This window comes from Balaenoptera musculus, chromosome 4 (genome assembly GCF_009873245.2).
Source record: "Balaenoptera musculus isolate JJ_BM4_2016_0621 chromosome 4, mBalMus1.pri.v3, whole genome shotgun sequence".
Classification (NCBI taxonomy): Eukaryota; Metazoa; Chordata; class Mammalia; order Artiodactyla; family Balaenopteridae; genus Balaenoptera; species Balaenoptera musculus.
Genome location: NC_045788.1, coordinates 74,397,007 through 74,410,466, shown reverse-complemented (window position 1 = coordinate 74,410,466; position 13,460 = coordinate 74,397,007). Strand labels below are relative to the sequence as shown.

Genomic DNA, 13,460 nt, shown 5'->3' with positions numbered 1-13,460 from the left:
CAGACTAGGTAACAGAGGTCCTTGGAAGGTGGCCTTGAGCCCTTTGCATTCAGAACTTGTCCCCTGGCCAATGAGCCTGGAGGTGAAGGGTGCGTTGTCACCAATACAATGGTCAGTATTAATAGACACTGGTTTCAGGAGAGTCATTGTGGCCAGTATTTATAGAGCTCTCCTGCCCAGGCACCTTGCAATCTGCTCCACAGGGGATTATGACACTATATTCCCTGAGCAGAGGCCTATTAATAGCCCATTTGACAGATGAGAACCTGAAGGCGCAAAGAGGCTGAATAACCTACCAGGGTCCCACAGCTGGCCAGTGGCACTGTTAGGGTTTGGACTGAGGCTATCTGACCCCCCAGCCAGGACCTCCCCAGGTTTGTGACTGCAAAGCCAGGAGGGCTCTCATCCACACCCGGTGCAAGATGATCCCAGAAAGTCTCACCCATGGCATCAACAAACGTCCTGGTGGCCCCAGAGGCTACAGGAGTGACACTCATCCCCACGTTGAAGCTGCTTCCATCTCCTCCTACCACCCGGGGAAGGAAAATGGAGTGGTTTTCAATACTAGCCTAACATATGGTAATCACTAGTCATGACCTTTCCCAAAGAACAAAAATCCCACCAGATTACAACCGGGTGTCCCTCTTCCGTATCCTTGCGACTCCTTCCTCCAACACGACCGCCTCAGTTCAGACGCCCAGGATGGCGCAGGGCCAGCTGGAGAGCTTGACCTTGGCCTCTGCCCTCTTCTCGTCACCCATCTTCCTCCCCGGTCTTCGTCTCCCAACTTATCAAAGACATCAAGCAGAAACTTGTCAAACTCATCAAATCCATCTCCTTGCCTCCAGCAGCCCAGCTCCCTCCCAGCCCAGGGAGGCGGGGTCTGCTGTTATTCAGGGTCTCCAGTGAGTTGAGAGCCTCCCCTCCAGCACTCCCAACAACTCCAGGAACTGGGAACACAGAGCCTTGCCCGCTTCCTACACCATCTGACCTGCCAGCTTTCCTCACACACTCACATAGCATGAAGTTCACGTCCCCCAAACCAAAATATAGCTCAAAAACAATGTGTGTATTTTGAACAGCCTCTGTAGCCTAGCCGGCTCCTTAAGAGATCTTATACCAGGAGCCCTCGACCACGTGGCGGTGCAGGTGCTTCTGCAGTAGTACCTGGGCAGTGGTGGCCGCAGGCTGGACAGGGCGTGTGCTGGGCGCTAGGGCACAAAGAGGGATAAAATCTACTGCTTCCTCCCAAGGAGCTGCAGGTCTAGTGGGCTCACAAGCGCACATTCAGAGCCACCGTGCGGCCCTTCCCTGTCCCTCACACAGGCTCCGAAAGCTCCCGGACCTCAAGCTAAGGAGCCTGATGTTGAACCTCCTCACATTTTATACCAGCATCAGGGAAGTCGAGAGGTGTTCACAGGATAAAGATGGGCCCTCTCAGAAAGGGAGCTTTTAGCATGGGATGGACCATCATTTCATAAAGGAATGGAGGCCCAGGGGGAAGTGATATGCCCAAAGTCACATGGTGACTAAGTGGCAGAGCCAAAACTTGACCCCGGACCTTTTGGACCAGTTTTCGCCTCTAGCCACTCCAGTTGCTGGAGCACCATTTCTACCCCCAACTACAGTTCTGTCACTGTGATGGTTGTGAAACTGCTTCACCGGTTTCTAGAACCTTTCCAGGAATACCTATGTCTATGAGCTGCAGCCATCACATCATTCGTTGGATGCATCTGGATTTGTCAGATAATCTCCCAATCTAAGGGGACCTCACATCTTGCATCGCACCCTGAACAAAGAGACCAGAAGTTTCTGAGCACAAAGTGAAATTACTGACTCTGGCTGGAAATCAACCAGGGTAGATGAGGCAAAAGAGTGAGAGCCCTAAAACGAAATGGAGAGTCTTCTTTTTCCTCCTTATTTTGGACATAAGCCTATCATTTAATGAATAAAGATGGATCTTCTAAGGTCCTTTCTAATCCTGAGGATGTAGGATTTTCTGAACGTAAAGAGAATTCTCAAAGTGCTCTTATAGACCCCAAACAAAACACTAATTTTGCCCAGTACTCCACAATTTAAGGGATCAATTATTGCCAATGAAATTACTCTAATTTAGAAAGATGCAAAGTCCCTGTGGCATTCTCTTGCCCCATCCCCAATTCTGTATTCTAGTTCCTTCTAAAATACTGTATTTCCCTTCCGCCTGGTCACTTAACCAAGGCACTGTGCTAGGCTACCTCCCTTCCCAGATGCAGGCTCCCTGGACACAGCGAGGTGGACAGCTTGCCAGCCTACTCTGGAGGGACCCACTTCCCTCAGCAGCGTCCACCAAACTTCCTGCTTGTCAGATGCCCTGCACAGTCAGTCACCCACAGAAACATCTTCTCAACTTGCTGGTGAAAGTATAAGTTGGTACAATTCAAAGGGGCCATTTGGTAGTACTGCCAAGGATCTTAAAATTGTCCACATCCAGGAATTAACATGCAGCAAATAATCAGATATAAATGCAAAAATCTTTGCACAAAGATATGTAGTCACAGCATTATTTATGACAATGAAAAACTGAAAACAGTCTACACATCCAATAAAGAAATAGCTAGAAAAAAGTTACCATATAGTGGAATAATATCTATTCTGGATATTCATACGGCTATACACATGGATTGATATGTAGATAGATAAATGGATAGATAGATATAGTTAGATAATTTTATATTCCATGTAAATGAGAAATAATAACAATTGCTAATATTTTAATACACTTTTCATAGTTGGAATATAGGTGATAATTTATTTGTTGCTTTTACTTCTCTATAACTTCCAAATGTTGTATGATAAACATATATTAACTCTTATAATGAGGAAAAAAAAACATTTAAAAAGGAAAGACAAGCATGCAGCTTAGAAGTACCGAATGCTAGCACTTTATCCTGAGCCTAAGTTAAAAATGTCACCTCATGGCCTCACTGTTGACGGACGGCAAGCCAGGCATCTCTGGCCTGCGGGTCCCTGCTCTGGCAGGGGAAACAAACGTCAGGGAGGAGGGGCCCCTGCCTGATGAGAGGGAAGCATCCTCACCCTCTGACAGCTCCTGGGCCAACAAGGGAAGCGGCAACACAATAAGCAAAAAGCGAACACTCCCGAAACGTACATCCAAACGCTTGTCTCCAGAGATCCCGCCGCAGCAGCTCCCCAGCCACGACCCCGACCGCACCCCACCCCACAGCAAGGATGCAGGCCTCTCTGCTCCACCAGCAGCCCCTCTGCCCTCTCCCTCCCCTGGAGAAGACTGTCCAGTCCACTGTCCCACTGCACGGGGGGGTAAAGCAGGGGGAAGGTGTTGGCTTGCCGACCCTGTGTTTTGCTGATCCAGGAACGTGAGGACAGCTCTGTCACAGAGACAGTACTGTAAGCGTGCGTCCCTCCTCCCACCTCCCACTCTCACATCTGAAGCAATCATTTACTCCACAAATCCATGAGTACTCACCACGTGTCAGGCCCTCAACTAGCCCTGGCTTCCCGCAGTCTATTCTCCACATCACTCCTCTGCTTAACACCCCTCCTGGGGCCTAGAAGACAGCCTGCCCTCCTCACCGCCTTCTCCTGGTCCCACGTGACCCAGTCACCGTGGCCTTCCTTCTCTCCATCCTGAAACCTGCAAGCTCGTTCCAGCCTTGGGGCATTTGCACTAGCTGCTCCCTCTGCCGGCAAGGCTGGTTCCACTACAGCCCGGGGACACCCTGCGCCTCGTCTCCAGGACAGCAAGGAGCTGAGCATGTAGAAACAACAGTCTGGTGGGTTAGGACGGGGAGTGGAGTGAGAAGAGGCCAGAGAGCTAACAGGGTCAGACCTGCGGACCTCGTGTGAGTTTATCTCAGCACAACGGCACAGCCGTCGGAGGGCGTTCAGCCCAAGAGTGAGGTGACCTGAATTACATTTTAAGAAGATCATTCTGGCTCCTGTGAGCATGAAGTAGAGGGAGACCATGAGTGGACGCAAGGAGAACAGAAGAGAGCAGCGGAGATGAAGAGGGCAGATTCGGGATATATTCTGGAAACAGAAGCAACTGGAGTAACCACACATACACACACACACACAAAGATGTAGAGGGTGAGGACAAAAAGCATGGAGGGTGGCTTTTAGGCTTCTCCTTTAAGTAACTAGGTGGATGGTGTTGCCAACTCCTGACATGGGAGGATCTGGGAGTCAACAATGGGTTTGGCGGTGGGAATCAAGGGTTCTAGGTCTCTGACTTTCTTCCTCTTTCACGTCACTGTTAAACTTTGCCCAGGGAGACCAACATCTGCCGTCTCCCACACGGTAAACAGGCTCCTTCCTGCTCTCCTAAAGGCTCCCCTGAATTCTCAGGAGGAAAGCCAGGGGCCTGCCCTCAGCCTCATTCTCCCCATCCCCCTTTCCTTTCAACTGGGACAGTACCCAGCTGAGACAAGACCCAGCAGATACACCTTAGCTTACACATTCCTTCACAAACCATCGCCTTTTTTTTTAACATCTTTATTGGAGGATAATTGCTTTACATTGTTGTGTTAGTTTCTGCTGTATAACAAAGTGAATCAGCTATATGTATACATACATCCCCATATCTCCTCCCTCTTGCGTCTCCTTCCCACCCTCCCTATCCCACCCCTCTAGGTGGTCACAAAGCACCGAGCTGATTCCCTGTGCTATGTAGCTGCTTCCCACTAGCTATCTATTTTACATTTGGTAGTGTATATATGTCCATGCCACTCTCTCACTTCGTCCCAGCTTACCCTTCCCCCTCCCCACGTCCTCAAGTCCATTCTCTACGTCTGCATCTTTATTCCTGTCCTGCCCCTAAGACCGTTGCCTTTTATGCATACACTGTGCACTAACTCTAATCACCTGCGCACCCACAGCCAGCCCCCGAGCTGCCAGGCCCTCACGGCACCCTCAGGCCGGCCTGACCCCCTGCCTGGCACTGCTTCTTCCTCACCATCTATGCTGGATGTTCTCCACCCGGTCAGAGCCGGCTGCCTCTTCTCCCGTGACGTTCCCTGCTGCTGGGGCTCACCCTCCAGGCTGAATCAGCCCTGACCTCGTCCGAGTTCGGTTCTGCATTCTCAACTGGCTTCACTGGGACAGGCTGCAGTCTTTACGGTGAAGGCACCTCACCTGACGCAAACCAGCTCCTCTCCATCCACCGCGCCCCATCGTCCCTGCAGCCAGGCGGTCACCGGGTCCTCCTGCCTGGGCCCCTGCATCGCTCCCTTTCAATTTCCGCTCCCCTACGTTCTCGTCCTGCTCTGTTTTCACCCTTTTCCTCCCAGGGTGTCGATATACTGCCCACCAGCACTCTGATATCTCTGAAATTACTGCTGGGCTGTAGTAAGGGCAGATCTGTATGTGATTCATCCATGAGGCTCCAGCACCAAGCACACTGAACACCGAACAAGAAAACGATACTGCTCCTTTCTCACGAGCCCTCAGGGGCTCCTCAACGCGGATGAGACAAACACGGATGCCTTCCCAATCTGACCCAATCCTCCTTTCTGGTCTCGTCTAATGACTCCCGTTATGCTGGAGCCTAACTAGTCTCCCCAAGTCCTCTCCCCCCCACCTTCCTGGCTGTTAACCTGCATTTAAAATATCCTGAGCGTTCCAGTATTTGGGGTTTTGCTGATGTCAACACCCGCCTCTCTGTCTATCCACATCCAAGCAACTCTCTCCTTCTCCCCAGCGTGTCTCCCTGGGCTGCCGGCCCCATCCGTCTCTCCACCTCTGCGCGCTGCAGTCCATCCCCAGCCACGCCATTCCTTGGGTCAGTACGATCTCGTGACACTTCTTCACCGATGAATCACTCGTGCATCATCCTTTCACTTTTTAGACATCTGGATCTCATGCTCCAACAAGACTGCATGTTCGCCGGGGGCACGGCAGGCTTGCACCTCACCCTCCCTATCACCTGGCACAGCTCCTCTCACAGAGAAAGAGCTCTGTACAGACTGTCTGATTTACAGATCAGTCAAACGTGATGCAGACGGAGCCATGCACCACACTCCAACAAAAGAAGAGAGAGAAGACAGGACAGAAACATCTGCGTTTCTATCTACTCGAGATGCACGATGAGTGGGTAGGAGAGGGCATAGAAGTTAAAAAGAAAACAATTTTACAGCCTCTGAATAGGGTACCATTTGACGTCTCCTCCTACTGAAGAAGGACTCATAACACTTCCTCAGAATACCAGCCCTGTTCCCAGGAGAGCCCACTGAGAACATCACCAATTCATTGCAGTTTGGTTGCTAATGAATGTAGCTACCTCTGGCATCAATAACCTTATGGATTGGCATAGAAACAGGGCATAATTCACAATCTCCAAATAAAATACCATCTTACACAGGTAGAAAGACTTGCAGTCCCATCTTCTATTAGATCTCTACTCTGCAGTTTGTCCCCACTACTGCTGCCATCTCCTCGTTCTGTCTCTCATTCCAATCCTAGTCCTTACTCTCGAAAAAAAGGGCAAGAGCAAGGATCCGAGGAAGAGAGGAAGAAGAACGATGCACTGGAGAGGATCTTAGAGATCTAGGCAACTCTCACCCCATTTAACCCATGGGAAAACCGAGGCTGCATGATATTGTGGAAAGAGCAAACGGATTTGGTCAAATCGATTTAAATTCCTCCTTCTCCATTTACTGTCTGATCTAACATCACCAGGCTTCAGTTTCCACGACTGTAAAAGGTCAGTAGTATCCCTCACAGGGTTGTTCTGAGGGTTAAATGGGACGAGGAATAAGTTCCAACCACACAGGTGCTCAAAGGCTAGAAGCCAAAGAGGGAGCAAAACTGATCTCCTTCCTTGTTGCTTCCTTCCTTAGGATTCTTGAAGGGGGACACGTTTATTGCAGCTGAAACCTCCCGTTCACACAAAAGGGGGTGGGGACAGAGGGCAGCCACTGAAGGAGGCACTAAGGGCTCAGAAACTTCAACTGCCATCTGTGCTTTGCTTTCTTTCTGAGCAGCTCTGAGACAACAGGCCAATTCTGAGAACACCGTTTCCAGCCAGCTGGGCAGGGCTGCTGGAAGGCAGAGGGGATCACTGGGAGGGCAGAGGCTCCTTCCCCAGCTGTCCAGGACTAGGGGTGCAGTAACTGGCTGGCTGGGCAGCAAACACCTTTCGTTCTCACCCTACCCACACCATTCAGCTCTCGGGCAGGAAATAGCTGTTCAGCATTTGCAAGCATGAAGTTAAAAGGACCTGGCTTTTAAACACACACGGGCCAGGGTGAGTCCCTTTCCCCACATCCCTCCTTCTATTTGGGGCACCCTCCATCAAAGCAAGAGGGCTTCTCAGAAATCCCCACCACCACCGCCGCCAGCCTCGGCCAGGACATGCCAGGAGGAAAGCTCCCTCTCGTGCCAGGGGGCTGCCTCCTTCCCGGCCCAGGTCTTCACTGCACTGTGTAAGGGTTCCCCCTCAGCTAAAGCTAAATGACAAGTTGGCCCACAAAGTTACAGCAATTCAGGGGACAGCTATGTAACAGCCCAGAAGGGGCTGGGCTCACAGCGCTTCCTTTCCTCTAGGGAGCTGCATTTTTCTCAGATTATTATTCCTCGGTCTGGTTGCTCAGCTCCTTAGCGTCATTTCCCCTTTGGGTGGGAAAGTGCTTTCCTTCTGCACTGATTTTCATTATGACTTAGGCCTCCTCCTCCCCACCCCCGCTCATCTGTGGATCTCACAGTGAAAGCACGGACTGAGAAGTACAAAAGTCAAAGCATATCAACTTAAGCACTCAGAACTGTGGCTCGGAAACCCTGAGTTGTTAAAAAAAAACAAAAACAAAAACAGCAAGAAAAAGGAAACCTCGAGGACTTGGCATCCTCTCTTACCTCCACTGGCTGAAACACCAGCAACAAGTTTAGCTTAACAGCCCGCGGGTGACAGGTGGGTGCAAAAGCTTAACAAAGGCCAAACAAAGGGGGGCAGTTCTGCCATCCAGGGACTTAAGGTCTAAGGCAGGCAAACAACCCACAGACAGAACACAAGCATGGTTACTTGGGGCTAGAAATGGCCCCAGGGAAGAAAAGGACATTCTCTGGTCCCTGCTGTTGACATCATATTTGGAAGCCCAGGCCATGAGGACCAAGCACTGACCACCAGCATCTCCGCAACACAAGGGGCTACAGGCAGTTTCCCCAACGATCAAACGAAGCACCTTATTTGTAAGACTCAGAGCTCATAACCAGCAGCAAGCACCTCCCCAAACATTAAAAGATTGGTGCAGAGCCTGGGTGGCCATCTGTCAGGGGTGCTGAGAGGGCAGATAACCACATGGGACGCTGTGTGGACCAGAGGGCTTCCGGAAGCCCCTGCAGTGTTGAGACTTGGCTGCCTTGGGAAATAACTGTTTGTACCTTGTGATACATGGTGGCCGATCAAAAAGGGTCCAGAGAAAATCTCAGAGGTTATTAGGAAACTTGGACTCACTGAAATCACTTGATGCTGACTTTCTTGTTCATTGTTTCTTTTTCCCTCTAAGTGATGTTATGTGGGCCACCAGAACAGCAGCACAGGTCCTGCCTGAATCCTAAGCCATGTTAGTAGCTTCTAGAAGTTTTCAATAGGTAATCAATTTCCTCTTTTCTCATCTCACCTTCCTAACATCCTACCTGAGATCTCACCTCAGCTCAGATGAAGTGCAGACACTCCTTGGGTGGTCTCTGTGCACAGTGCAGGGGAGGGGGTGGGGGTCCCAGGGGAGATCCTCTTAGGTAAGAGAAGTTTTGGACAACCCCAGCTCCTGCCTACCTGCTCTCTGGGACTCTCAAGTGCTTTCCTCCAGAGCCTCACGCACCTGAAACCTCCATTGCTCTCACCTCCCCAAATGAATCTTTGCAACCGGGAAGGTTGCAAAAGCCAAGATTAGTAGTTACCTGCCACACCTGTGAGGAAGTGTGGCTCACATATGGCGGTCGGGGCGGAGGGGTGTCTGTGACCAGCAAGGGAGATCAGCCCCAACTCTTACCTGCTGAGTCCCTAAGCCAACTGCCTCCACTGTCCCTCTCCCCGTAACACCTAACTCTCTATGATGTGTGGGGATTCTCAGCCACAAGAGAAGGAGGGAGACTCCTGTACCAGCCTCCTCCAGCCAGGCCCCCCCACAAGTCAGCGTCGCTCCCACCCCTCCACTAACAAGATCAGGCCCTACAGCTAAGAAAGCCTGACTTCCAGCCAGAGAAACTGCTTTTAGTTCCTGAGATGGCCTCAATCCCCTGCACTCCACTTCCCATTTAGAAGACACACAAATTTCGGCACAGTATTCTTTGGTTACTCTTGTAGTGTGAGAAAGCCAGGAAATATTGTCTTTTATGTTTTTGATTCCTTCCTGTGGAACTTAAAATGATGGATGCTGTAAGTCACCTAGAGTTGCAGTCATGGTGACTGTGTCTCTCGTAGGTCTGGAAGCTTCTTTCTCCTCTCTCTTCCCTTACAGTTCCTCAGTGTCTCAGTCTTGTGCCAGTGATGGAGAAGTTCACGAGGACAAGGCATTTGCAATGACGGGATTACTACTGAATGTGGAATTGAGTTTTTGCTGGAGGATCTGAGTTTGTTTTTTTTTTTAAAGCTTTCTTCTTATTTAATTAGAGGAAGCATCCCTAGGTGCAATGAAGCAAGCTAATTCCTATCCCAGAAAGTTTGTGTGATATGAGAGACTTAAATGAAGTATCCATTAGAAAGATGAAATCTTCCCAGCCTTCACCTAAACTCCAAGACAATACCTACTGTTTCAAGCGACCTGGCTTCTCCGGATAACCCGCGAGAACATATGCCTTGTGTCACTCACAGGAAGGCAGTGGCTTACACCACCGCATTGCTGGCTTTGTTCAAAGCACTTTCCACTTATTTTTACTTTCATTTTGTCACATCATCACCAGGAGGCTGGGAAGAGCAGGGATCATTACTTCCATTTCACAGATGGACAGACTGAGATCAAAAGAGGTGACATCCCCAAGGTCACAATGGTATTACGGTTGGAATTCCACTCGGTCCTTAGGTCCTTAGCATTTCTTGCAGACCCAAAGAAGGAATTGGATAAAAAGGTCCGGAGGAGAGAGGGCAGGTCCCTCTGAGTGGACAGGCGGGGGCTGTGCATGAAGCTGCAGCTCACGGGGAAAGGAAAGGGGAGGAAAGGCTCGGGGACAGCCCTGTGGCAGCGTCTGCCTTGCAGGGCTTCACCTTGGAGCCCCACCTCCACACAGTTCCTGGAGTCTCTCTGCTTTAGAGAGAGCCAGCAGAGTGTTTGGTTTCCAACTACATCCTTTGTCCTTTACAAATATCCTCAGGGCTAGAACCCTTTTTAAAAAATCAGTTATTTACATTTGAAAGTCAGGCTCTGTACCAGAAGAGGCCCATTTCTGTATCTATAGGAAAAGAATGGGATTGGGGAATGGAACCGTCGGACGTTATCACCTCCGAAGTGGGAGAGGTGCTTTGTGAAGGTGTGGATTTTTTTTAATTTATTTCTTTTAAGGTAGGTGTATATGGGGTCCGGGGTACACCATGGAAGATAAGTTTTCTTCCAAAGGGATGGGGGGAGAACAGGATGGTCACACCCCCAAGTCCAGCCACCCGCGAAAGCGGCTAGGAAACCACTCTCCCGGCTCGCTGCCCTCCCGCCCGGCCCACCCCCCCCCCCGCCCGGTCCCAGCGCGCCCCGGGGAAGCGGAGCCCCCTCCGGGGTCGAGCGGCGCCAGGGCCTAGGGCGGGGGATGCGGCCCCGGGCGCGCCCACGCCCCCAGCCCGAGGCTCGCGCGGCGCCAGTCCCCGGCTCTCACTCACCCGCGCTCCTGCCTCCAGGTGCCCGGCCCGAGGGTCCCGGCCGCGTCGCGACGCCCGGCGCAGGGATCGTCTGGCGGTGGCCGGGGGGAGCGGGCCCGTGGCGCTCCGGGGGCAGCGGCAGCTCGCGCTCGGGGCCGGGCTCGGGCGACCCCGCCGGCCCCGCGCCTCCCGGGGAGGGCGACTGGCCCCGCGTCCCGGGGGCGGCCGGCGGCAGCAGCAGCAGCAGCGGCAGCAGCAGCAGCAGGAGCGGAGGCGGCGGCGAGGCCATGGTGGCGGCGCCCGCCCGCGCTCACATGCCCGGCGCGCGGGGCGGGCGCGGGGCGGGCGCGGGTGCGAGGGAAGCGAGCGGCGGGTGCTGCCCGGGGCCGGGGAAGTGAGCGAAGTGAGGCTGCGAGCGCGGTCCCCGCCTCAAAAGTTGTGGGGAGCCGCAGGAGGGAGGCAGAGGGCCGGGCGGGCGCGGCGGAGGCGGCCCCGGCGCCGCTACATGCTGATTAGCCCGGGCGGGTCGCGGGGCGGGCGGCTCCTCCTCGGGTTGACATCACCGGCCGAGCGCGGCCGGGCCGGGGCGGGGAGAGGGCAGGAAGGGGGCGGGGGCCGGGCCCGCGAGCGCCGGCCTGGGACCGTGGAGGGAGGTCCTAGGAGCCGGCAACCTCGGGCACACACACACTCACACACACGCACGCACCGCCCCCTCCCCCCCGCCCCCAATTAGTATTGCACACACACACACACACGCCGCCCCCTCCCCCCCGCCCCCAATTAGTATTGCCCTGCCATGTGCAGAAAATTTAGAAAATCTGAGTCTTCCGAATCTGGAACCAGAATTTCCCAACTCCTTAAATGCACAGTCCATGGGTGAAAAGCAGGTGCTGGGGAACATAATTAGCACCAACTAGATCATACAAAGCGCTTTGCTATGCGAGAGCAGTGGAACCTGGGGCCCTGCTCCCCACCCTTACTAATCTGACACCCCCCCACCCCTCCCACCACCTCTCCTCCAGTCCCCAGGGCTGGGGCTGAGCTGGCGGTGTCCAAGCCTAACACTTTACCCTGCAGCCAACTCGGGAGTCATCCTATGCCCCTCCCTGCGCCCTCTCAAGCCCGGATTCCATCCGCATCCCCATCCCACCACTGCCTTTGGCTCACACCAGAGTTCTGCAGAAATGTCACCGCCAGGACACCCAAACAGGCTGCAGGGAAAAGAAAACTGTGAATTCAGGCAGGGCTAGGGCAAACTCATATCCGGAAAAGGGCTGCAGATCGCAAATTAAACAGAAGGATGCACAGAGATCCCTGAATTTTAAATGGACACTTTCGGAGGAGAGATTCAAAGATTTCGTGTAAACAGACTTTCTTGGTAAAGAAAGGATAAAATGTCTAAATTTTTAGACTGTAAGCCTCTGCATTTCTAGGTGAAGAAAGAAGGGCTCAAAATGAAAGAATAACTTGCTCAAGATTCTGAAGCTAGACCCAAAGATTAAGGGATTTATCTGTGAACGACCATGTGGCATCATTAATTCTGTCCCACAATTATGAATTTGCAATAATCCCGATAAAGTCTCAACTGAAATGAATACTGGAGGTCCTTGGGGATCTCGTCAGTTCCACTGGGGACCATGTCTGACCACCAGATGCTCGGGAAACGATGAGTGTGGACTTCCCTTTCAGGCCTGTCTCCACCCCATTTCTCTGCTCCTCTCAGTTGCTGTCTCTGAGCCCCATGACTTCCCCTTCAGGTTAATGAGCAGATTGTGGTGTCCAGGGCAGCTGCAGATGGACCCAGGCCCACTCTGGTGATTCAGTCCAAGTGAGTCACTTGGCAGAAAACATAAAGGATGCTCTCTATGTACAAGCTCACCTTAAATTGTGGAGTGAGGAATAACGATTTGGTTTTATTTTGTTTTGTTTTTAAAGAACCACAAAACAAACTCAACTTTCCAGTGCTCCCACATGGAATTTCCAGGTCTTTCCAAGAAAGTACCATACAATAACACCCCTGTAAGAAACCTGGTTTGCGCTCATGGCCCCAGTTCAACTTCTTGGGATCCTGCTCTCATATTAACAAGGCAGGACTGCCCCCAGCTGCCCAGAGGCAGCCAGACAAACCCCAATAAGCCAAGAAACTGTGTTCAGAGATTCTGGTCACTGCTGCTCCCTTCCTTCCTCAGACAACATTTCACGTAGCCCAGTTTGCCCTCCTGGGCAACCAGTAACATTTAAGGATTTAATGACCCTTACAGGCTTCTGGTGTGGATTCAGAGATGTCTTCACTACCAAGGCCCAAGGAGCAAACATGCACCTGTCACACGTGCCTCCCCTTTAGGCATAGATTCACCTCTCTGATCGTCTCTCTGCCTCCTAAGAGAAGGACCTATTTCGGGTTAGCTGGGTAGGTGAGGGGAGGGGTGAGGGGAGAAACACAGGAGAACGTGGAAAGATTGATCACAGTGAAGATGGACCCCAGCATATTTTCATCTCCTCCCAGGCAGAACATGAGAAAACAGCAAGAGAGAGTTAGAGGCAGATAGAACCCTGGAAAGAGTAGTCAAATTGATCTTAGGGCCCTTGCTTCCTGTCCTGACTTTACCACTATTTGTGTGATCTAGGCCTCAGTGTCCTCATCTGTAAAACAAAGATTGTC

The 13,460-nt window shown here is 52.0% G+C and overlaps 1 protein-coding gene across 2 annotated transcripts in view; it reads right to left on the bottom strand.

Moving 5' to 3' along the window:
* HEG1 (heart development protein with EGF like domains 1) overlaps nucleotides 1–11,235 on the bottom strand; it is an 84,284-nt gene extending 73,049 nt beyond the window's left edge. The window contains exon 1 of one of the 2 annotated variants that reach the window (XM_036850081.1): nucleotides 10,820–11,235. In XM_036850081.1, the coding sequence (XP_036705976.1) occupies nucleotides 10,820–11,087 (268 nt within the window). In that variant the 5' untranslated portion in view covers nucleotides 11,088–11,235. The remainder of the gene's footprint in view (nucleotides 1–10,819) is intronic. The other variant, XM_036850080.1, reaches the window with a different exon arrangement.
* Between the last annotated feature and the right edge of the window lie 2,225 nt (nucleotides 11,236–13,460).